This window comes from Aquarana catesbeiana, linkage group LG02 (assembly GCF_042186555.1).
Source record: "Aquarana catesbeiana isolate 2022-GZ linkage group LG02, ASM4218655v1, whole genome shotgun sequence".
Classification (NCBI taxonomy): Eukaryota; Metazoa; Chordata; class Amphibia; order Anura; family Ranidae; genus Aquarana; species Aquarana catesbeiana.
This window is the reverse complement of record NC_133325.1, coordinates 311,222,973-311,246,602: the sequence shown is the minus strand read 5'-3', so window position 1 is coordinate 311,246,602 and position 23,630 is coordinate 311,222,973. Positions and strand designations below refer to the sequence as shown.

The window sequence follows — 23,630 nt, the reverse complement described above, 5'->3', positions numbered from 1 at the left end:
ATATTTTTTATTTAGAATTTTTTGTCTACTTACCAGTTGTCGTAGGGGGTTTTGCCTCTTTGGTGTCTCTTCCATTCAGGCTCAGCCTTACCAGTGCATATCAAGTCAGCCTGACCAACTTCTAATGAAGGGAAAGCAGAAAGCTGTCAACAGCTGCATTGTGTTTGGCCAAAAACATTATGCAATATACAAACCACATATAGGGTTGGGAGGTTTTTAATTCTCCCAGATGAGAAATACATTTTATTATAGCCTAAACGAATCAATGGCATTGCCAAGGTGTTCATAGCATCAGCAATTTATTATCTGATTGTAACATGAATCATGTTAAAATATAACAGGCAACAAGGCAGGGCTGTGTTGGCCTCAAAATATTAATAGTATCGATGTAAAAGTGAATTCGCTTGGCTAGCAGTAAGTAGTGCTAACGGTGGTTGCTCTAAACTACATGAAACCTCAATTGGGCATTTACAATTGAAATAGGGTCCCACTGGCACTCCCACCACCATGCTTGCTCGACTCAAATTATTATGTACCACCTGCACCATACATGATCTGACAGGTCACAGGGGAGAAAAAGGCAAGGAGAGAGAAAAGACAAGGAGAGAGAGAGAAGACAAGGAGAGAGAGAGAAGACAAGGAGAGAGAGAGAAGACAAGGAGAGAGAGAGAAGACAAGGTGAGAGAGAAGACAAGGAGAGAGAGAAGACAAGGAGAGAGAAGACAAGGAGAGAGAGATTTTTACCTGTTTTGTTGTTGCATATTCGAATGCATTGTTGTTGACATGCGTTTCGGTGGTGCAATTCCAAAAAAAACTTTAATGTTGATGGTATGTTGCACATAAAATACTATTAGAAAAAGATAAAAGCAATATACAGTATAAAAATCTATTTTCTGGTTGTCAGCATTTTACAAGAGTAAATTGTGATTAATACATACAAAATGTCGCTTGCCAAGTTGTCCTCATTTCCTTTGTGGAATTATATATTGAAGTATATTTTATATCTATTAAATGGGTAAGGCAAGGTTACCGTAATATGACTGTAATAAAATCTATCTAGGTAGGTAACGTTCTAATTTCTTTCAGACTGTCTTAAACCAACATTCTATTTTACAAATTATAATAAACACAGTCTGTGATTTAAATTATACTATAGGATTCTGTTTTAAAATCAATGTGATCGAGGGGGGCAGGAGGCGTAGCCTAGCGGAGCAGACATGCATTGTTAGAGCTCCACACCGCTGAGGAGAGAAGAGAAGGACAAAGCGGAGCCTGCAGGCTCAAAAGGTATCCATTTGAACCTTTTTGCCCCAGGGAACAAACTGTGAAAGTTTGGGCAGGAAATATGGTACTGAGAGGAAACCGTGGCAGAAATAAAAATCACCTCACAAAGAGCTCACAGGCACTCACTGCAGCTGAAGCAGCTCCAGTCACCTCACAAGATACAGCATCAGGGCGCTCTCACAGACAGAAAATGTCACAGCAAGACTCTCCATTTGAGTCAGATACAGAAAAAATCCTCTCACAAACTTCTCCACAAGCCTCCTCAGTATCCCCAGTAATATTATTACAATTTGAAAAGATGCTTCATAAGGCTTTAAAACAAACCTCAGACCAAATAACAAAAAGCCTAACCAAAGAAATAAGAGAGCTGGGAAACCGCACCGCAGCCTTAGAAATAAAAATGGATGAAATTGAAATTACAACCCAAGAAAATATAACAGAATTGGAACAATTAAAAAAAAGAGAATTTAATACTTCAAACTAAGCTCGAAGATTACGAAAATAGAGCCAGACGTTCAAACTTGCGCATAAGGGGAATACCTGAAACTGTGACAGACCTGCAATCTACTATTACTGCTCTATTACAAGAACTAAAGCCAGATATCCCTATTGAACGTTTAGAACTGGACAGAGTACACAGAGCCCTCACAGCCAAAAAGAAAGATGGACCCCCACGTGATATAATCACAAAATTTCATTATTACAGAACGAAAGAACAAATACTAATTGCTGCAAGAGAAAAAAAGGAACTTAATTTTCAAGGACACAATTATCAAATTTTTGCTGACCTATCCCAACTTACTATTACTAAAAGATGATCCATGAAACCCCAACTAATGGAACTGCAACGCCACAACATTATGTATCAATGGGGCTTCCCCTTTTCAGTCAGATTTAACTACCAAGGTACAATTTACAGAAGCAGATCAGCAGATGAACTACAACAAACCCTTTTAAAATTAAATCTGACAGAACCCACAAGCAGCAACACTCCCACACGCAGAAGAATGGCGTCATCTTCACCTTCAGGCAGCACCCAGAAAATTTCAGAACAAAATGGGAATCATCATTCTCACAAAAGAGGCCGTTATGCCACATCATCCATGGACCAAGAAGATTCAATGGACTGACATCCTAATTCCTGATATCTCTTCATTTATTATACTAAGAGATGGTTCTCTATAAAAAACCTATATTTATAACTGAATGTAACTGCATTCTGATAGTCACACACTGTGTGGGATCATGTTACATTCCAGTTATATTTCTTATTACTTCTGATTCATATAGCCTTAGAATATATAAGTGAAATAAGGAAATTCTTGTTCAGTTATGTATTATCAGGTAATAACAATAGATTTATTACTTTTTAGGACAAATATGTTCAATAATCCAGAAGTAATGGAAGCTTTTTCTTTCTTTTCTTAAAACAAATATATTATTACCTAACTAGTTCCTAGAATTATGTTTTTGTTTATTCTAATCTGAAGCAATACAACCTCAATTTTATGAGTTAACATATCTAAACAGTTACATATGAATAAAATATGTAATTGTTTACTCTAAAAGGGTTAAAATCCCCAAATAATTCAAACTATCTTCATCAATACCAAAGTTATTAACAGTACCTTTCTAACTGAATTATTTAGCCTAGGGCAAGACTAACCATATACAACCACCCTAGAATAAATAATTTCAACAAAAACTATATTCTGCACTCCAATTAATGAAACATCATTTTGATGTCTTTTGACATAGCACTTCTCTCCTGTAAGCGGAAGATCCGTGTACCCCCATTAGCCCTCCTCATTCTCCCAACCATATTATGTGGGAGTGTGACGAAGGCACTTATTCCCCTGAGAGAGATATTTATTCTCTTTCATGGGTAAATTGTGATTACTTGCAAAAAATAATTTATACAATGTATCATCTAATCTCATATGTTTTTTGTTTACTCTTTACTCCAGAATTCACTGGTTTCTTTTCTATCTATTCATCTCTTCAGTCCACACAGGTTGATCTGCGCAGTCAGCTCTGCATAACAAAAAGTGAGTCAAAACTATTTGATCTATTGCCATGGCACCACTGAATATACTTTCCCTGAATGTTCAGGGAATAAATGTCCCTCAAAAAAGGACCAAAGCCTTCCGTACTTTCCATAACAAGAAGGCTCACATAGTATGCCTCCAAGAAACACACTTCACCAAAGATTCTACTCCAAAATATATTTCCCCTTTTTATCAACAAATTTACACGGCTTCTGCCTGTACCAAGCAAAGGGGAACTCTAATTGCATTTCACCGATCCACACCATTCACCTTATCATCAGAAATTAAAGACCCAGAAGGTAGATACCTGATACTCATGGGTTATATAATGGATACAGCAATCACGGTGATTTCCTACTACGCTCCTAACAAACAACCTACACCATTCCTCTCACATATATTACAAGTGATTAATACACACAAAATAGGAACAGTGATAATGTGTGGGGATTCGAACCAGGTCCTCCTCCCATTTCTAGATAAATCACCTTTTACACCATCCAAAATAACCTCTAGATTACCTTTTTCTCAACTTCTTTCCAAATACAATCTAGGTAGATTCATGGAGAGAAAGTAACCCAATGAAAAAGAAATTCACTTATTTCTCGCACCCTCATCAAACCTTCACCAGAATAGATCATATTTTTCTAACAATAGGAATGATACCAGAAATTATTGCATCAGATATAATTCCGATTCCGTGGTCTGACCATAATGCAGTATACACTACTATAGCCTCAGCCATACCAAAAGCGCATGACCCAACGTGGTACTTACCGGACATAATGCTCAAACACCCACTACATCAGATGGCCATTGAACAAGCTTTAAAGGAATACATATCAATTAATAATACAACAGACATCTCCCCAATAACACTGTGGGAAGCTCATAAGCCTGTCTTGCGTGGTACAATACAAAGACAAATGGCACTATTTAAACGGGAACGCAAAAATCTAGCAAAAAAACTAGAACTCAATTTTAATGCAGCCTACATATCATTTCAAGATAATCCATCTCAGAGTACAAAATCTCATCTGGAAAAATCTAGATTGGAATACGATCTATTTCTCACTGAGTCAGTTGATAAATCCCTCAAACGTTCCAAACACAATTTCTACATGAATACAAACAAACCAGGTACATATTTGGCTCGGGCATTAAATTCAACTAACAAATCTTTCAAACCAATACGTTTGAAATTATCAAAAAATGTTTACACTTGTAATCCAGTTAAAATAGTCCATAAATTTCACTCACATCTCGCAACTTTATACAAGACAAACAATGAATTTAATCCTACAGAAGCTGAATCCTTCTTCTCAAAAATAACCTTACCTGAGTTATCTCAGAATCAAAAAAGCAGTTTGGATGAGCCTATAACTAGAGATGGAGTTGCTAACGCCATAAAAGACCTAAAACTTAACAAAAGACCAGGCCCAGACGGCTACTCGGCTTTATACTATAAAACATTCTCAGAAATACTCTCTCCCATTCTCACTGAAACTTTTAACAAACTTCTAGATGGACATTCTTTTCGGCAAGAAACACTAATGGCAATTGTTTGTATGATCCCAAAACCCCTTTCTGATGATACTTCCTGTGTGAATTATCGGCCTATCTCTCTGTTAAACCTCGATATTAAATTATTAGCAAAAATAATAGCAAAACGCCTCAATAGCATTATAGGAAAATTAATACATAGAGATCAAGTAGGCTTCATGCCAAATAGACAGGCAGGCGATAATATACGCAGGGCAGTGTTATTGGCACATATTGCTAAAAAACGGAAAATCCCTTTATGTTTTCTATCTCTCGATATTAAGAGGGCATTTGACACAGTATCCTGGCAATATATGCAATATTCATTACAAAAATGGGGTTTTGGACCCCACTTTTTAACATGGATCAAAGCATTATATAATAAACCCAAAGCCTATATAAAATATGCTGGATACAAATCTGAAGCCTTTAATATCGAAAGAGGTACCCGACAGGGTTGCCCATTATCTCCCTTATTATTTGCCCTTATACTCGAACCCATGGCCCAATACATCAGAACAAACCAAACTATAACTGGCATTGAAGTAGGAGGTATTACACACAAATTATGTATATTTGCAGACGATATATTACTTTTTCTATCATCACCACAGGTCTCTGGTCCTAACTTAATACCAGCTCTTGATGGATTTGCAGCCCTATCCAGCCTTATGATTAATCCTAAGAAATGCCTAGTGCTTAATATTTCACTCACAAACATGGAATTGATCCCGGCTAGGGCTGCACTCCCAATCACATGGGCAGAAAAATCAATCCCATATCTTGGAATTCATTTAACAGCATCTCATTCTGACTTATTCTCAACCAATTATCCTCCTGTATTAAGACAGATCACAAATCTAATAAAACAATGGTCGCAACTTCCTTTATCCTGGATAGGGAAGATTAATGCAATCAAAATGACTATTCTACCCAAATTGCTTTATCTATTCAGAGTCCTCCCTATTCCAATTCCTTCCTATTTTTTGAGAATAGTACAAAAAAGAGCAACTTCGTTTATATGGGGCTCTAAACCACGTATACCTATACACACACTACATCTTCCCAAAAATAAAGGAGGCCTGGGATACCCTAATTTTACTAACTACTACAGAGCAGCACATTTGGCCAGTCTGTCCAAATACCATGCAAAACAGGAAATCCCATTATGGGTATTTATAGAGGCTTCAGAAAATGACCCTCTATTAATATCAAATTTATTATGGCTTGATCCTAAAGACCGCTTTAAAATTCATAATCCCATAACTAAACACTTCTTATCTCTCTGGGATAAACTAAAAACCAAATATCAGTTACAATCTCCACACAATCCTCTCCTTTGTTTTATCAGAAATCCGGCCTTTTATCCGGCATAGATCTACCCAAATTCTTTTAAAGCTTGGACAACATCAGACATTCAGACACTAAATGACTTCATAGCATCTAAATCATTCCTTTCATTCCCATCGCTTAGAGAAAAATATGATCTACCAAACTCTGAGATATTTAGATATCTCCAAATCAAAAATTTCTATACACCATTCCTAAAGGGGGATACACCATTATCCCAATTATCCATTTTTGAATCAATCTGTACAAAAGATCCATTTGCTAAAGGTACAATTTCATCACTTTATAATCAATTATATGGAGTAGCAAATCTTAATAGACCCTCTTACGTTCAGAGGTGGGAGGAGGACCTGGGACGAACTTTAGAAGACACGGACTGGTCTAACATATGGCTCACATCTAAGTCATCTTCACCCAACATCTTAGCACTGGAGACAAATTATAAAGTCCTAACTCGCTGGTACCTTGTACCCGCTAGAGTGGCAAAATATTCACCTAATACCTCAACTCTTTGTTTTCGAGGATGCCCAGAAATAGGCACATATTTACACATATGGTGGACGTGCCCAGTAATCCAAACCTTCTGGAAGGAAGTCTTCGTGATTGCATCTAAAATATTTAAAAAAATAATACAACCAGATCCATATTTAACTTTACTTAATCTAAAACCGGAATGGTTAACACTCTCTCAATTCAAACTTATGATCCAACTAATAACGGATGCAAAACAAACAGTGGCCAAGGCATGGAAATCTCCTACATTGGTACTAGCAGAAACAATTCACAGAATGAATAATACAATGTCCCATGCTAAGATGGTAGCCATCGATCAAAATCAAATTCCAAAATTTGAAAAACTTTGGCATCCTTGGATAAAACAACAGTTCCTGTCAAACTTCAATGACTCTGTCCTGTTGCCATGGTAACAGATTAAATGACTTACAGAGACACCCATTCTAAGGCTTCAAAAAGAACTAAAAAGAATAATAAACTGACGAGCGGGACAACCTTGTGGACCATACCTCTACCTTTCAACCCTTTTTCTTCTTTCTCTTTCCTTTTCTCCACCTTACGATTAAAGCTCATTATCAGAATTTATTTGACCTATATACACTCTACTTGTAAACAATATGTATAGTAGGTATAAATCATTTAAATACGTACAAAAGAAACTAAGGAAATGATATATATCTTTAATTTAGGTTTACATGAACCCAATGTTTAATATTTGAAATTTCATGATATTTACCTATATAAACCCTACTGTAAAACAATGAGCTTACTTTATAGATCCTTGTAAACTAACTTTATGTATCTTTATAACATTGTATACTCAATAAACTTCTTTTGACAAGGAAAATCAATGTGATCAGACATCAAGCCAGCATTTTCTCCATTTATCCATTGAAGTATATATTATATTAAATCAAATGGGTAAGGGTAATCTAGGTAGCCGGCCCAGCAGGTAATGTTCTAATTTATTTATTCTTGAGCTACCCTACCCCTACTATAGGTATAGTTTAGAATATTAGTTTCAGCCAGGAGCAAATTCAATTTACTGAGGCAGCTGAAGTGCTTGTAATGGTTAATCTCTTGAGAGAACCAAGGTATGCCTTCGTGATCGTTTGTTACCAAAATGATCAATTACACATTCATCAGACACCGATTCCAAAACGCCCTTTTCAATGGAAAGAACTGCAAGATGATGAAGCCTTGCTTGCCCCATTGTACCTCTGAGCCATGTATGAAGACGTCTCAAAGCACTAAATGATCTTTCGCAAGAGCAGCTGCTCACAGGAATTGTTAGGACAATGCGCATGATTTTTTTAACCGTTGGAAACATTAAAGGATCCAAAAGTTTGCAAATGTGCTGTACTGTTAGTACCACATCTTCCTGTTTTTTGCGTTCAAAGAAGTTTTAGCAACAACTACTTCTTCATAGTGCAGATCAGTTATGTAATGTTGTGCAAGTGCCTTTATGTCTTCTGACAGAAAAGATGAAGAAAGTGGGTTGCATGCCTCAATGCCCTTGACCAAATTTTCTTTAATGCTTGAGAAACGATGGTCAAGTTCAGAGAGCATTCGGTCCAAGCAAGGGTAAAAGATTTTTGTTCTAAGATCATCTTCACTTGACAAATGATCACGTGGTGTTGGTCTGGCTTCGTACACAAAGTCTTCCATCATTTTTGTTTTTTTAATTTGCCTGGATGTTTGTGGATTCTCAGTGTCAGTGTCAAACAAAGAAACAGCTTTTTGAAGTATATCTCTTGATTTGGCATTGGTTCTTAGAGATCTTAATGAAGTACAAACATCTTTTTTATACTCTAATGCAGTAGACAAATCTAGGTTTTCCTTCTGAAGCAACTTATGGAAACCTTCTGTAGTACCCAGTAACAATTCAAATGCAAAAAGGCAGTAACGCATTGATAACCTGCGCAATTTAATCAACAAGCCAGTGGCTATGGCAGATTTCTCCTCTTTAAGACACTGCACAACAGCTGTAAAGTTGCGTATTAGGGCAGTAATGGAACGTATCTGGCAAGACCAACGTGTCTCTGAGAGCTGTACTAGTTCTGTTTCTTTTAGTCCAATGAACTTTTGGTGGTGTGTAAAAGAAACACTAAAAAAAGTATAAAGGTTTTCTAGTGTTTGAAAAAAATCTGAAGCCTCTGGGATTGCTTTACAGGTATAGCAGAGTACAAGGTTTAGTTCATGGGCATAACAGTGAACATAAATAGCTTCAGGATGTTTTTTCTGAAACTTTGCTTGTACACCACCAATTACGCCACTCATAACTGCAGCTCCATCGTACATTTGAGCAACACAGAGGACATTGGCTAAACCATTAACTGTGAGGCAATCTTCCAAAGATTCTGTTATTGAATTTGCACTTAAATCTTTCAGTTCACAAAATCCCAGGAAATGTTCTTTTACAGCACTTGTGTCAGGTTCAACAAAGCGTACACAGATAGCAAGTTGCTCTTTTCTTTTATCCCTTGCTTCGTCTGCCATTATGGCATACATTCCAGATTTCTTTAACTGCCTAACAATTGTACTTGTTACTTCTTCTGAACAGCACTGTATGAGATCATTTTGTGATGAAGGTGAAGTGTAGGTAGCATTGCCTGGAGGCTTGTACTTTTGAAGGAAAGGATCAAATTTACGTAAATAATTTAGGCACTCTTTAAAATTGCCTCTATTTAGGCTTCCTTCTCCTTCTAAATGACCTCAAAATGAAATGCCCTGCTTGGCAAGAAGCACTGTGGTTGCAACTATTCATTCTAGATATTCTCGCCTTTCTCGAATGTGGAGTTCAGTAGCTTTTTCTATTTGTTCTACAACATTTCCACGCAGTTTAGCATCTTTACAAGCTGCCCATGCCAACATGCTAGACTTGTGAAGAGCACTTCCTTCATGCTCCTTAAAGGAATCTAAAGCACGTTTCCAATTTTTAAAACCTTGTGTGGTTAATAATGCGTCCAGATTGTGCCTCTTGCCTTTTGGGGCAAAATTTCGACAAGCAAAACAAAATGCAGTATTTTTGGTACATGAATATTCTAGCCAATTATATTTTTCAAACCAGTGAAATTGGAATGATCGCTTTTGTGAACCAAACATTTCATATAGATATTGCTTTAGTTTAGGCTGCATAGAACCACTATCCACATCTCCTAGATCAGTAACATCACAAACTGCAGTCATAGCAATGGATCCATCACCCACTAATGTATCTGTTGTGGTACTAGAAGTGCCTTCCTCTGCAAGTAAAATACTGTCATCACATTCTGAAATTTGATTCGTGCTCACGGCTTCTTCCTGAGACTCAGGCTCAGCTTCTCCTGATGCTTTTGACCCTTTTTTGCTGAAAAAAATTTCTGATATCCATATCCTATGAAGAAATTATTTCGAATTTATTACTCTGGTCTCAACTATGAGAGTGGTCTCATAGACTGTCTGGTCTCAAGAACCTTGGCACCCTAGATGTTTTGGAACTACATTTCCCATGATGCGCATATTCTGCAGTGTATTCAAGCATCGTGGGAAATGTCGTTCCAAAACATCTGGGGGGCCAAGGGTAAAAATCACTGTCCTACAGTGAGCCAGTTTAAATAAATGAGGTGTCAGTTGAAACTTATGAATTGTTAGAAACTTTTCTACTGGTAGTGTCAACACCGTGACCTCACATGACAAATTTTTACATTAATAAATCCTTCTGACAGACAGTCTCCATGCTCCAGATTACTTTTATTGAAAAACTTTAAATCTTTATGGCAAGACTATTGAAAATTGCAAATGAAGTGTCATTTTTTGGAAAATATATTTTTTATTTAGAATTTTTTGTCTACTTACCAGTTGTCGTAGGGGGTTTTGCCTCTTTGGTGTCTCTTCCATTCAGGCTCAGCCTTACCAGTGCATATCAAGTCAGCCTGACCAACTTCTAATGAAGGGAAAGCAGAAAGCTGTCAACAGCTGCATTGTGTTTGGCCAAAAACATTATGCAATATACAAACCACATACAGGGTTGGGAGGTTTTTAATTCTCCCAGATGAGAAATACATTTTATTATAGCCTAAACGAATCAATGGCATTGCCAAGGTGTTCATAGCATCAGCAATTTATTATCTGATTGTAACATGAATCATGTTAAAATATAACAGGCAACAAGGCAGGGCTGTGTTGGCCTCAAAATATTAATAGTATAGATGTAAAAGTGAATGCGCTTGGCTAGCAGTAAGTAGTGCTAACGGTGGTTGCTCTAAACTACATGAAACCTCAATTGGGCATTTACAATTGAAATAGGGTCCCACTGGCACTCCCACCACCATGCTTGCTCGACTCAAATTATTATGTACCACCTGCACCATACATGATCCGACAGGTCACAGGGGAGAAAAATCAAGGAGAGAGAAAAGACAAGGAGAGAGAGAGAAGACAAGGAGAGAGAGAGAAGACAAGGAGAGAGAGAGAAGACAAGGAGAGAGAGAAGACAAGGAGAGAGAGAAGACAAGGAGAGAGAAGACAAGGAGAGAGAGATTTTTACCTGTTTTGTTGTTGCATATTCGAATGCATTGTTGTTGACATGCGTTTCGGTGGTGCAATTCCAAAAAAAACTTTAATGTTGATGTTATGTTGCACATAAAATACTATTAGAAAAAGATAAAAGCAATATACAGTATAAAAATCTATTTTCTGGTTGTCAGCATTTTACAAGAGTAAATTGTGATTAATACATACAAAATGTCGCTTGCCAAGTTGTCCTCATTTCCTTTGTGGAATTATATATTGAAGTATATTTTATATCTATTAAATGGGTAAGGCAAGGTTACCATAATATGACTGTAATGAAATCTATCTAGGTAGGTAACGTTCTAATTTCTTTCAGACTGTCTTAAACCAACATTCTATTTTACAAATTATAATAAACACAGTCTGTGATTTAAATTATACTATAGGATTCTGTTTTAAAATCAATGTGATCGAGGGGGGCAGGAGGCGTAGCCTAGCGGAGCAGACATGCATTGTTAGAGCTCCACACCGCTGAGGAGAGAAGAGAAGGACAAAGCGGAGCCTGCAGGCTCAAAAGGTATCCATTTGAACCTTTTTGCCCCAGGGAACAAACTGTGAAAGTTTGGGCAGGAAATATGGTACTGAGAGGAAACCGTGGCAGAAATAAAAATCACCTCACAAAGAGCTTACAGGCACTCACTGCAGCTGAAGCAGCTCCAGTCACCTCACAAGATACAGCATCAGGGCGCTCTCACAGACAGAAAATGTCACAGCAAGACTCTCCATTTGAGTCAGATACAGAAAAAATCCTCTCACAAACTTCTCCACAAGCCTCCTCAGTATCCCCAGTAATATTATTACAATTTGAAAAGATGCTTCATAAGGCTTTAAAACAAACCTCAGACCAAATAACAAAAAGCCTAACCAAAGAAATAAGAGAGCTGGGAAACCGCACCGCAGCCTTAGAAATAAAAATGGATGAAATTGAAATTACAACCCAAGAAAATATAACAGAATTGGAACAATTAAAAAAAGAGAATTTAATACTTCAAACTAAGCTCGAAGATTACGAAAATAGAGCCAGACTTTCAAACTTGCGCATAAGGGGAATACCTGAAACTGTGACAGACCTGCAATCTACTATTACTGCTCTATTACAAGAACTAAAGCCAGATATCCCTATTGAACGTTTAGAACTGGACAGAGTACACAGATCCCTCACAGCCAAAAAGAAAGATGGACCCCCACGTGATATAATCACAAAATTTCATTATTACAGAACGAAAGAACAAATACTAATTGCTGCAAGAGAAAAAAAGGAACTTAATTTTCAAGGACACAATTATCAAATTTTTGCTGACCTATCCCAACTTACTATTACTAAAAGATGATCCATGAAACCCCAACTAATGGAACTGCAACGCCACAACATTATGTATCAATGGGGCTTCCCCTTTTCAGTCAGATTTAACTACCAAGGTACAATTTACAGAAGCAGATCAGCAGATGAACTACAACAAACCCTTTTAAAATTAAATCTGACAGAACCCACAAGCAGCAACACTCCCACACGCAGAAGAATGGCGTCAACTTCACCTTCAGGCAGCACCCAGAAAATTTCAGAACAAAATGGGAATCATCATTCTCACAAAAGAGGCCGTTATGCCACATCATCCATGGACCAAGAAGATTCAATGGACTGACATCCTAATTCCTGATATCTCTTCATTTATTATACTAAGAGATGGTTCTCTATAAAAAACCTATATTTATAACTGAATGTAACTGCATTCTGATAGTCACACACTGTGTGGGATCATGTTACATTCCAGTTATATTTCTTATTACTTCTGATTCATATAGCCTTAGAATATATAAGTGAAATAAGGAAATTCTTGTTCAGTTATATATTATCAGGTAATAACAATAGATTTATTACTTTTTAGGACAAATATGTTCAATAATCCAGAAGTAATGGAAGCTTTTTCTTTCTTTTCTTAAAACAAATATATTATTACCTAACTAGTTCCTAGAATTATGTTTTTGTTTATTCTAATCTGAAGCAATACAACCTCAATTTTATGAGTTAACATATCTAAACAGTTACATATGAATAAAATATGTAATTGTTTACTCTAAAAGGGTTAAAATCCCCAAATAATTCAAACTATCTTCATCAATACCAAAGTTATTAACAGTACCTTTCTAACTGAATTATTTAGCCTAGGGCAAGACTAACCATATACAACCACCCTAGAATAAATAATTTCAACAAAAACTATATTCTGCACTCCAATTAATGAAACATCATTTTGATGTCTTTTGACATAGCACTTCTCTCCTGTAAGCGGAAGATCCGTGTACCCCCATTAGCCCTCCTCATTCTCCCAACCATATTATGTGGGAGTGTGACGAAGGCACTTATTCCCCTGAGAGAGATATTTATTCTCTTTCATGGGTAAATTGTGATTACTTGCAAAAAATAATTTATACAATGTATCATCTAATCTCATATGTTTTTTGTTTACTCTTTACTCCAGAATTCACTGGTTTCTTTTCTATCTATTCATCTCTTCAGTCCACACAGGTTGATCTGCGCAGTCAGCTCTGCATAACAAAAAGTGAGTCAAAACTATTTGATCTATTGCCATGGCACCACTGAATATACTTTCCCTGAATGTTCAGGGAATAAATGTCCCTCAAAAAAGGACCAAAGCCTTCCGTACTTTCCATAACAAGAAGGCTCACATAGTATGCCTCCAAGAAACACACTTCACCAAAGATTCTACTCCAAAATATATTTCCCCTTTTTATCAACAAATTTACACAGCTTCTGCCTGTACCAAGCAAAGGGGAACTCTAATTGCATTTCACCGATCCACACCATTCACCTTATCATCAGAAATTAAAGACCCAGAAGGTAGATACCTGATACTCATGGGTTATATAATGGATACAGCAATCACGGTGATTTCCTACTACGCTCCTAACAAACAACCTACACCATTCCTCTCACATATATTACAAGTGATTAATACACACAAAATAGGAACAGTGATAATGTGTGGGGATTCGAACCAGGTCCTCCTCCCATTTCTAGATAAATCACCTTTTACACCATCCAAAATAACCTCTAGATTACCTTTTTCTCAACTTCTTTCCAAATACAATCTAGGTAGATTCATGGAGAGAAAGTAACCCAATGAAAAAGAAATTCACTTATTTCTCGCACCCTCATCAAACCTTCACCAGAATAGATCATATTTTTCTAACAATAGGAATGATACCAGAAATTATTGCATCAGATATAATTCCGATTCCGTGGTCTGACCATAATGCAGTATACACTACTATAGCCTCAGCCATACCAAAAGCGCATGACCCAACGTGGTACTTACCGGACATAATGCTCAAACACCCACTACATCAGATGGCCATTGAACAAGCTTTAAAGGAATACATATCAATTAATAATACAACAGACATCTCCCCAATAACACTGTGGGAAGCTCATAAGCCTGTCTTGCGTGGTACAATACAAAGACAAATGGCACTATTTAAACGGGAACGCAAAAATCTAGCAAAAAAACTAGAACTCAATTTTAATGCAGCCTACATATCATTTCAAGATAATCCATCTCAGAGTACAAAATCTCATCTGGAAAAATCTAGATTGGAATACGATCTATTTCTCACTGAGTCAGTTGATAAATCCCTCAAACGCTCCAAACACAATTTCTACATGAATACAAACAAACCAGGTACATATTTGGCTCGGGCATTAAATTCAACTAACAAATCTTTCAAACCAATACGTTTGAAATTATCAAAAAATGTTTACACTTGTAATCCAGTTAAAATAGTCCATAAATTTCACTCACATCTCGCAACTTTATACAAGACAAACAATGAATTTAATCCTACAGAAGCTGAATCCTTCTTCTCAAAAATAACCTTACCTGAGTTATCTCAGAATCAAAAAAGCAGTTTGGATGAGCCTATAACTAGAGATGGAGTTGCTAACGCCATAAAAGACCTAAAACTTAACAAAAGACCAGGCCCAGACGGCTACTCGGCTTTATACTATAAAACATTCTCAGAAATACTCTCTCCCATTCTCACTGAAACTTTTAACAAACTTCTAGATGGACATTCTTTTCGGCAAGAAACACTAATGGCAATTGTTTGTATGATTCCAAAACCCCTTTCTGATGATACTTCCTGTGTGAATTATCGGCCTATCTCTCTGTTAAACCTCGATATTAAATTATTAGCAAAAATAATAGCAAAACGCCTCAATAGCATTATAGGAAAATTAATACATAGAGATCAAGTAGGCTTCATGCCAAATAGACAGGCAGGCGATAATATACGCAGGGCAGTGTTATTGGCACATATTGCTAAAAAACGGAAAATCCCTTTATGTTTTCTATCTCTCGATATTAAGAGGGCATTTGACACAGTATCCTGGCAATATATGCAATATTCATTACAAAAATGGGGTTTTGGACCCCACTTTTTAACATGGATCAAAGCATTATATAATAAACCCAAAGCCTATATAAAATATGCTGGATACAAATCTGAAGCCTTTAATATCGAAAGAGGTACCCGACAGGGTTGCCCATTATCTCCCTTATTATTTGCCCTTATACTCGAACCCATGGCCCAATACATCAGAACAAACCAAACTATAACTGGCATTGAAGTAGGAGGTATTACACACAAATTATGTATATTTGCAGACGATATATTACTTTTTCTATCATCACCACAGGTCTCTGGTCCTAACTTAATACCAGCTCTTGATGGATTTGCAGCCCTATCCAGCCTTATGATTAATCCTAAGAAATGCCTAGTGCTTAATATTTCACTCACAAACATGGAATTGATCCCGGCTAGGGCTGCACTCCCAATCACATGGGCAGAAAAATCAATCCCATATCTTGGAATTCATTTAACAGCATCTCATTCTGACTTATTCTCAACCAATTATCCTCCTGTATTAAGACAGATCACAAATCTAATAAAACAATGGTCGCAACTTCCTTTATCCTGGATAGGGAAGATTAATGCAATCAAAATGACTATTCTACCCAAATTGCTTTATCTATTCAGAGTCCTCCCTATTCCAATTCCTTCCTATTTTTTGAGAATAGTACAAAAAAGAGCAACTTCGTTTATATGGGGCTCTTCTAAACCACGTATACCTATACACACACTACATCTTCCCAAAAATAAAGGAGGCCTGGGATACCCTAATTTTACTAACTACTACAGAGCAGCACATTTGGCCAGTCTGTCCAAATACCATGCAAAACAGGAAATCCCATTATGGGTATTTATAGAGGCTTCAGAAAATGACCCTCTATTAATATCAAATTTATTATGGCTTGATCCTAAAGACCGCTTTAAAATTCATAATCCCATAACTAAACACTTCTTATCTCTCTGGGATAAACTAAAAACCAAATATCAGTTACAATCTCCACACAATCCTCTCCTTTGTTTTATCAGAAATCCGGCCTTTTATCCGGCATGGATCTACCCAAATTCTTTTAAAGCTTGGACAACATCAGACATTCAGACACTAAATGACTTCATAGCATCTAAATCATTCCTTTCATTCCCATCGCTTAGAGAAAAATATGATCTACCAAACTCTGAGATATTTAGATATCTCCAAATCAAAAATTTCTATACACCATTCCTAAAAGGGGATACACCATTATCCCAATTATCCATTTTTGAATCAATCTGTACAAAAGATCCATTTGCTAAAGGTACAATTTCATCACTTTATAATCAATTATATGGAGTAGCAAATCTTAATAGACCTTCTTACGTTCAGAGGTGGGAGGAGGACCTGGGACGAACTTTAGAAGACACGGACTGGTCTAACATATGGCTCACATCTAAGTCATCTTCACCCAACATCTTAGCACTGGAGACAAATTATAAAGTCCTAACTCGCTGGTACCTTGTACCCGCTAGAGTGGCAAAATATTCACCTAATACCTCAACTCTTTGTTTTCGAGGATGCCCAGAAATAGGCACATATTTACACATATGGTGGACGTGCCCAGTAATCCAAACCTTCTGGAAGGAAGTCTTCGTGATTGCATCTAAAATATTTAAAAAAATAATACAACCAGATCCATATTTAACTTTACTTAATCTAAAACCGGAATGGTTAACACTCTCTCAATTCAAACTTATGATCCAACTAATAACGGCTGCAAAACAAACAGTGGCCAAGGCATGGAAATCTCCTACATTGGTACTAGCAGAAACAATTCACAGAATGAATAATACAATGTCCCATGCTAAGATGGTAGCCATCGATCAAAATCAAATTCCAAAATTTGAAAAACTTTGGCATCCTTGGATAAAACAACAGTTCCTGTCAAACTTCAATGACTCTGTCCTGTTGCCATGGTAACAGATTAAATGACTTACAGAGACACCCATTCTAAGGCTTCAAAAAGAACTAAAAAGAATAATAAACTGACGAGCGGGACAACCTTGTGGACCATACCTCTACCTTTCAACCCTTTTTCTTCTTTCTCTTTCCTTTTCTCCACCTTACGATTAAAGCTCATTATCAGAATTTATTTGACCTATATACACTCTACTTGTAAACAATATGTATAGTAGGTATAAATCATTTAAATACGTACAAAAGTAACTAAGGAAATGATATATATCTTTAATTTAGGTTTACATGAACCCAATGTTTAATATTTGAAATTTCATGATATTTACCTATATAAACCCTACTGTAAAACAATGAGCTTACTTTATAGATCCTTGTAAACTAACTTAATGTATCTTTATAACATTGTATACTCAATAAACTTCTTTTGACAAGGAAAATCAATGTGATCAGACATCAAGCCAGCATTTTCTCCATTTATCCATTGAAGTATATATTATATTAAATCAAATGGGTAAGGGTAATCTAGGTAGCCGGCCCAGCAGGTAATGTTCTAATTTATTTATTCTTGAGCTACCCTACCCCTACTATAGGTATAGTTTAGAATATTAGTTTCAGCCAGGAGCAAATTCAATTTACTGAGGCAGCTGAAGTGCTTGTAATGGTTAATCTCTTGAGAGAACCAAGGTATGCCTTCGTGATCGTTTGTTACCAAAATGATCAATTACACATTCATCAGACACCGATTCCAAAATGCCCTTTTCAATGGAAAGAACTGCAAGATGATGAAGCCTTGCTTGCCCCATTGTACCTCTGAGCCATGTATGAAGACGTCTCAAAGCACTAAATGATCTTTCGCAAGAGCAGCTGCTCGCAGGAATTGTTAGGACAATTTGCATGATTTTTTTAACCGTTGGAAACATTAAAGGATCCAAAAGTTCGCAAATGTGCTGTACTGTTAGTACCACACCTTCCTGTTTTTTGCGTTCAAAGAAGTTTTTAGCAACAACTACTTCTTCATAGTGCAGATCAATTTTGTAATGTTGTGCAAGTGCCTTTATGTCTTCTGACAGAAAAGATGAAGAAAGTGGGTTGCATGCCTCAATGCCCTTGACCAAATTTTCTTTAATGCTTGAGAAACGATGGTCAAGTTCAGAGAGCATTCGGTCCAAGCAAGGGTAAAAGATTTTTGTTCTAAGATCATCTTCACTTGACAAATGATCACGTGGTGTTGGTCTGGCTTCGTACACAAAGTCTTCCATCATTTTTGTTTTTTTAATTTGCCTGGATGTTTGTGGATTCTCAGTGTCAGTGTCAAACAAAGAAACAGCTTTTTGAAGTATATCTCTTGATTTGGCATTGGTTCTTAGAGATCTTAATGAAGTACAAACATCTTTTTTATACTCTAATGCAGTAGACAAATCTAGGTTTTCCTTCTGAAGCAACTTATGGAAACCTTCTGTAGTACCCAGTAACAATTCAAATGCAAAAAGGCAGTAACGCATTGATAACCTGCGCAATTTAATCAACAAGCCAGTGGCTATGGCAGATTTCTCCTCTTTAAGACACTGCACAACAGCTGTAAAGTTGCCTATTAGGGCAGTAATGGAACGTATCTGGCAAGACCAACGTGTCTCTGAGAGCTGTACTAGTTCTGTTTCTTTTAGTCCAAGTTGCGCCTGAACATCAATGAACTTTTGGTGCTGTGTAAAAGAAACACTAAAAAAAGTATAAAGGTTTTCTAGTCTTTGAAAAAAATCTGAAGCCTCTGGGATTGCTTTACGGGTATAGCAGAGTACAAGGTTTAGTTCATGGGCATAACAGTGAACATAAATAGCTTCAGGATGTTTTTTCTGAAACTTTGCTTGTACACCACCAATTACACCACTCATAACTGCAGCTCCATCGTACGTTTGAGCAACACAGAGGACATTGGCTAAACCATTAACTGTGAGGCAATCTTCCAAAGATTCGGTTATTGAATTTGCACTTAAATCTTTCAGTTCACAAAATCCCAGGAAATGTTCTTTTACAGCACTTGTGTCAGGTTCAACAAAGCGTACACAGATAGCAAGTTGCTCTTTTCTTTTATCCCTTGCTTCGTCTGCCATTATGGAATACATTCCAGATTTCTTTAACTGCCTAACAATTGTACTTGTTACTTCTTCTGAACAGCACTGTATGAGATAATTTTGTGATGAAGGTGAAGTGTACGTAGCATTGCCTGGAGGCTTGTACTTTTGAAGGAAAGGATCAAATTTACGTAAATAATTTAAGCACTTTTTAAAATTGCCTCTATTTAGGCTTCCTTCTCCTTCTAAATGACCTCAAAATGATATGCCCTGCTTGGCAAGAAGCACTGTGGTTGCAACTATTCGTTCTAGATATTCTCGCCTTTCTCGAATGTGGAGTTCAGTAGCTTTTTCTATTTGTTCTACAACATTTCCACGCAGTTTAGTATCTTTACAAGCTGCCCATGCCAACATGCAAGACTTGTGAAGAGTACTTCTTTCATGCTCCTTAGAGGAATCTAAAGCACGTTTCCAATTTTTAAAACCTTGTGTGGGTAATAATGCGTCCAGATTGTGCCTCTTGCCTTTTGGGGCAAAATTTCGACAAGCAAAACAAAATGCAGTATTTTTGGTACATGAATATTCTAGCCAATTATATTTTTTCAAATCAGTGAAATTGGAATGATCGCTTTTGTGAACCAAATATTTCATATGGATATTGCTTTAGTTTAGGCTGCATAGAACCACTATCCACATCTCCTAGATCAGTAACATCACAAACTGCAGTCATAGCAATGGGTCCATCACCCACTAATGTATCTGTTGTGGTACTAGAAGTGCCTTCCTCTGCAAGTAAAATACTGTCATCACATTCTGAAATTTGATCCGTGCTCACGGCTTCTTCCTGAGACTCAGGCTCAGCTTCTCCTGATGCTTTTGACCCTTTTTTGCTGAAAAAATTTCTGATATCCATATCCTATGAAGAAATTATTTCGAATTTATTACTCTGGTCTCAACTATGAGAGTGGTCTCATAGACCGTCTGGTCTCAAGAACCTTGGCACCCCAGATGTTTTGGAACTACATTTCCCATGATGCGCATATTCTGCAGTGTACTCAAGCATCGTGGGAAATGTCGTTCCAAAACATCTGGGGGGCCAAGGGTAAAAATCACTGTCCTACAGTGAGCCAGTTTAAATAAATGAGGTGTCAGTTGAAACTTATGAATTGTTAGAAACTTTTCTACTGGTAGTGTCAACACCGTGACCTCACATGACAGATTTTTACATTAATAAACCCTTCTGACAGACAGTCTCCATGCTCCAGATTACTTTTATTGAAAAACTTTAAATCTTTATGGCAAGACTATTGAAAATTGCAAATGAAGTGTAATTTTTTGGAAAATATATTTTTTATTTAGAATGTTTTGTCTACTTATCTGTTGTCGTAGGGGGGTTTTGCCTCTTTGGTGTCTCTTCCATTCAGGCTCAGCCTTACCAGTGCATATCAAGTCAGCCTGACCAACTTCTAATGAAGGGAAAGCAGAAAACTGTCAACAGCTGCATTGTGTTTGGCCAAAAACATTATGCAATATACAAACCACATATAGGGTTGGGAGGTTTTTAATTCTCCCAGATGACAAATACATTTTATTATAGCCTAAACGAATCAGTGGCATTGCCAAGGTGTTCATAGCATCAGCAATTTATTATCTGACTGTAACATGAATCATGTTAAAACATAACAGGCAGCAGGGCAGGGCTGTGTTGGCCTCAAAATATTAATAGTATAGATGTAAAAGTGAATGCGCTCGGCTAGCAGTAAGTAGTGCTAACGGTGGTTGCTCTAAACTACATGAAACCTCAATTGGACATTTACAATTGAAATAGGGTCCCACTGGCACTCCCACCACCATGCTTGCTCGACTCAAATTATTATGTACCACCTGCACCATACATGATCCGACAGGTCACAGGGGAGAAAAAGGCAAGGAGAGAGAAGACAAGGAGAGAGAGAAGACAAGGAGAGAGAGAGAGAAGACAAGGAGAGAGAGATAAGACAAGGAGAGAGAGATAAGACAAGGAGAGAGAGAGAGAAGACAAGGAGAGAGAGATTTTTACCTGTTTTGTTGTTGCATATTCAAATTCATTGTTGTTGACATGCGTTTCGGTGGTGCAATTCCAAAAAAAACTTTAATGTTGATGGTATGTTGCACATAAAATACTACTAGAAAAAGATAAAAGCAATATACAGTATAAAAATCTATTTTCTGGTTGTCAGCATTTTATAAGAGTAAATTGTGATTAATACATACAAAATGTCGCTTGCCAAGTTGTCCCCACTTCCTTTGTGGAATTATATATTGAAGTATATTTTATATCTATTAAATGGGTAAGGCAAGGTTACCGTAATATGACTGTAATGAAATCTATCTAGGTAGGTAATGTTCTAATTTCTTTCAGACTGTCTTAAACCAACATTCTATTTTACAAATGATAATAAACACAGTCTGTGATTTAAATTATACTATAGGATTCTGTTTTAAAATCAATGTGATCAGACATCAAGCCAGCATTTTCTCCATTTATCCATTGAAGTATATATTATATTAAATCAAATGGGTAAGGGTAATCTAGGTAGCCGGCCCAGCAGGTAATGTTCTTATTTATTTCAGACTATACAGACTTTTTACAAAATTATTTTAATAAACAGTCTGTGAATGTGATTTAAATTAGACTATATAAGATTTTATTGTATCATCAATGTGATCAGACATAACATATAAGCATTTTCTCCATGCATGCATTTGCATATAGTTACCTGTAGTGCGCTACTGCATGGCCCCATCTCACGAAGCATGATGAGTTGATTGATGACGACCAGTGTGTGACCACAGCACACACACAGACAGTCCACCACTGGCAGCAGGTATGAATGATTGATTTGATGATGACTTATTGAGAGTTGAGACTGACTGAGACTAGTCCAAACAATAGGGCCTGCTGCGGCTGCCGCCTACTGTACTACTACTGAATGATACTCAAGTGCGCGCCTTTTCCACCTGACAAGGCCGCAGGGCAGGCGCAGCCAGTCAGTGAGTGCAACTCACATTCAGTTCACGGTCTCACTCAGTTCTCGTTCTTGAAGTCAAGTGCGTGGCGCGGGGTGGGCGTATATATATATATATATATATATATATATATATATATATATATATATATATATATGCCGCCTGAGCAGTGCAGACTAAACCACCAGTCAGTGCGAGTGCGAGTGCGTGCCGTGCCGCCCACTGGCTGCCTCGACTCGGTCAACTTAGGCCCCTCACCTCCACTCCTCAGCTCAGTCAGTCTGTCAGCCAGACTCAGGCTCAGCAGCAGTCAGGTCAGGTCGTCAGTGTCACCTTGTTTGGCCCTGTCCTGGCCTGCAGTGGTCGCACGCTGGCTCAGCCTGGCTGGCGGCTGCCTTCCCAGTCCGGGCGGTGAGCGCAGCGGCTGGTCACTCTCCGTGTGTGATGTCGTCACCTTCTCCGATGTTAGCGCGCACTTTGTCTTCCGCCGGCCGCCGCTTTATGAAGGTAGGGGCCGGTCGTGCATGACGCGTCATCACGGTGCGTGCCGCTGCCGCCTATCATGACATCACACGCCCCGACTCCCGGCCGCCGCTCATGCGCAGTGCGGCGCCGCACTTTCACGGGGGACTCAGGGCTAATAATGGTAAAATAGATGGCCGAGACTCGGGGCTTTTCGGGGTCACATTCGGGGCTTCAGCCACGGCTAGCCACCCCCTCCCCCTTTCCATCCCTCATTCATCTCAGACTCTAACCACAGCCTCTTGAGCCACGTCCATTTAAGCCACACCCACTATTTCATGTAAACCATGCCAACAAATGCCCCGCCCCCTAATTATTGTACGGCTCCGCCTACAGCCAAAAAAGTGTCCCACATTTTTT

At 37.6% G+C, this 23,630-nt stretch overlaps 1 protein-coding gene across 7 annotated transcripts in view; it reads right to left on the bottom strand.

Annotated features, from left to right (window-relative positions):
* The window catches only part of LOC141127848 (zinc finger MYM-type protein 1-like), a 170,566-nt gene that overhangs the window by 133,235 nt on the left and 13,701 nt on the right, over positions 1–23,630 (bottom strand). For 4 of the 7 annotated variants that reach the window (XR_012241597.1, XR_012241596.1, XM_073614683.1 and 1 more), the window contains exons 2-5: positions 11,266–11,368; positions 10,575–10,662; positions 745–847; positions 34–121 (exon numbers count right to left, since the gene is read on the bottom strand). Coding sequence is in view for 3 of the 7 variants with exons in the window: in XM_073614687.1 (XP_073470788.1) it covers positions 34–121; positions 745–847; positions 10,575–10,616 (233 nt within the window). In the remaining 4 variants the exon portion in view is untranslated. Of the gene's footprint in view, positions 1–33; positions 122–744; positions 848–7,725; positions 10,114–10,574; positions 10,780–11,265; positions 11,369–23,630 lie in introns of those variants that run through there. The other 3 variants (XM_073614688.1, XM_073614685.1, XM_073614686.1) reach the window with 3 other exon arrangements.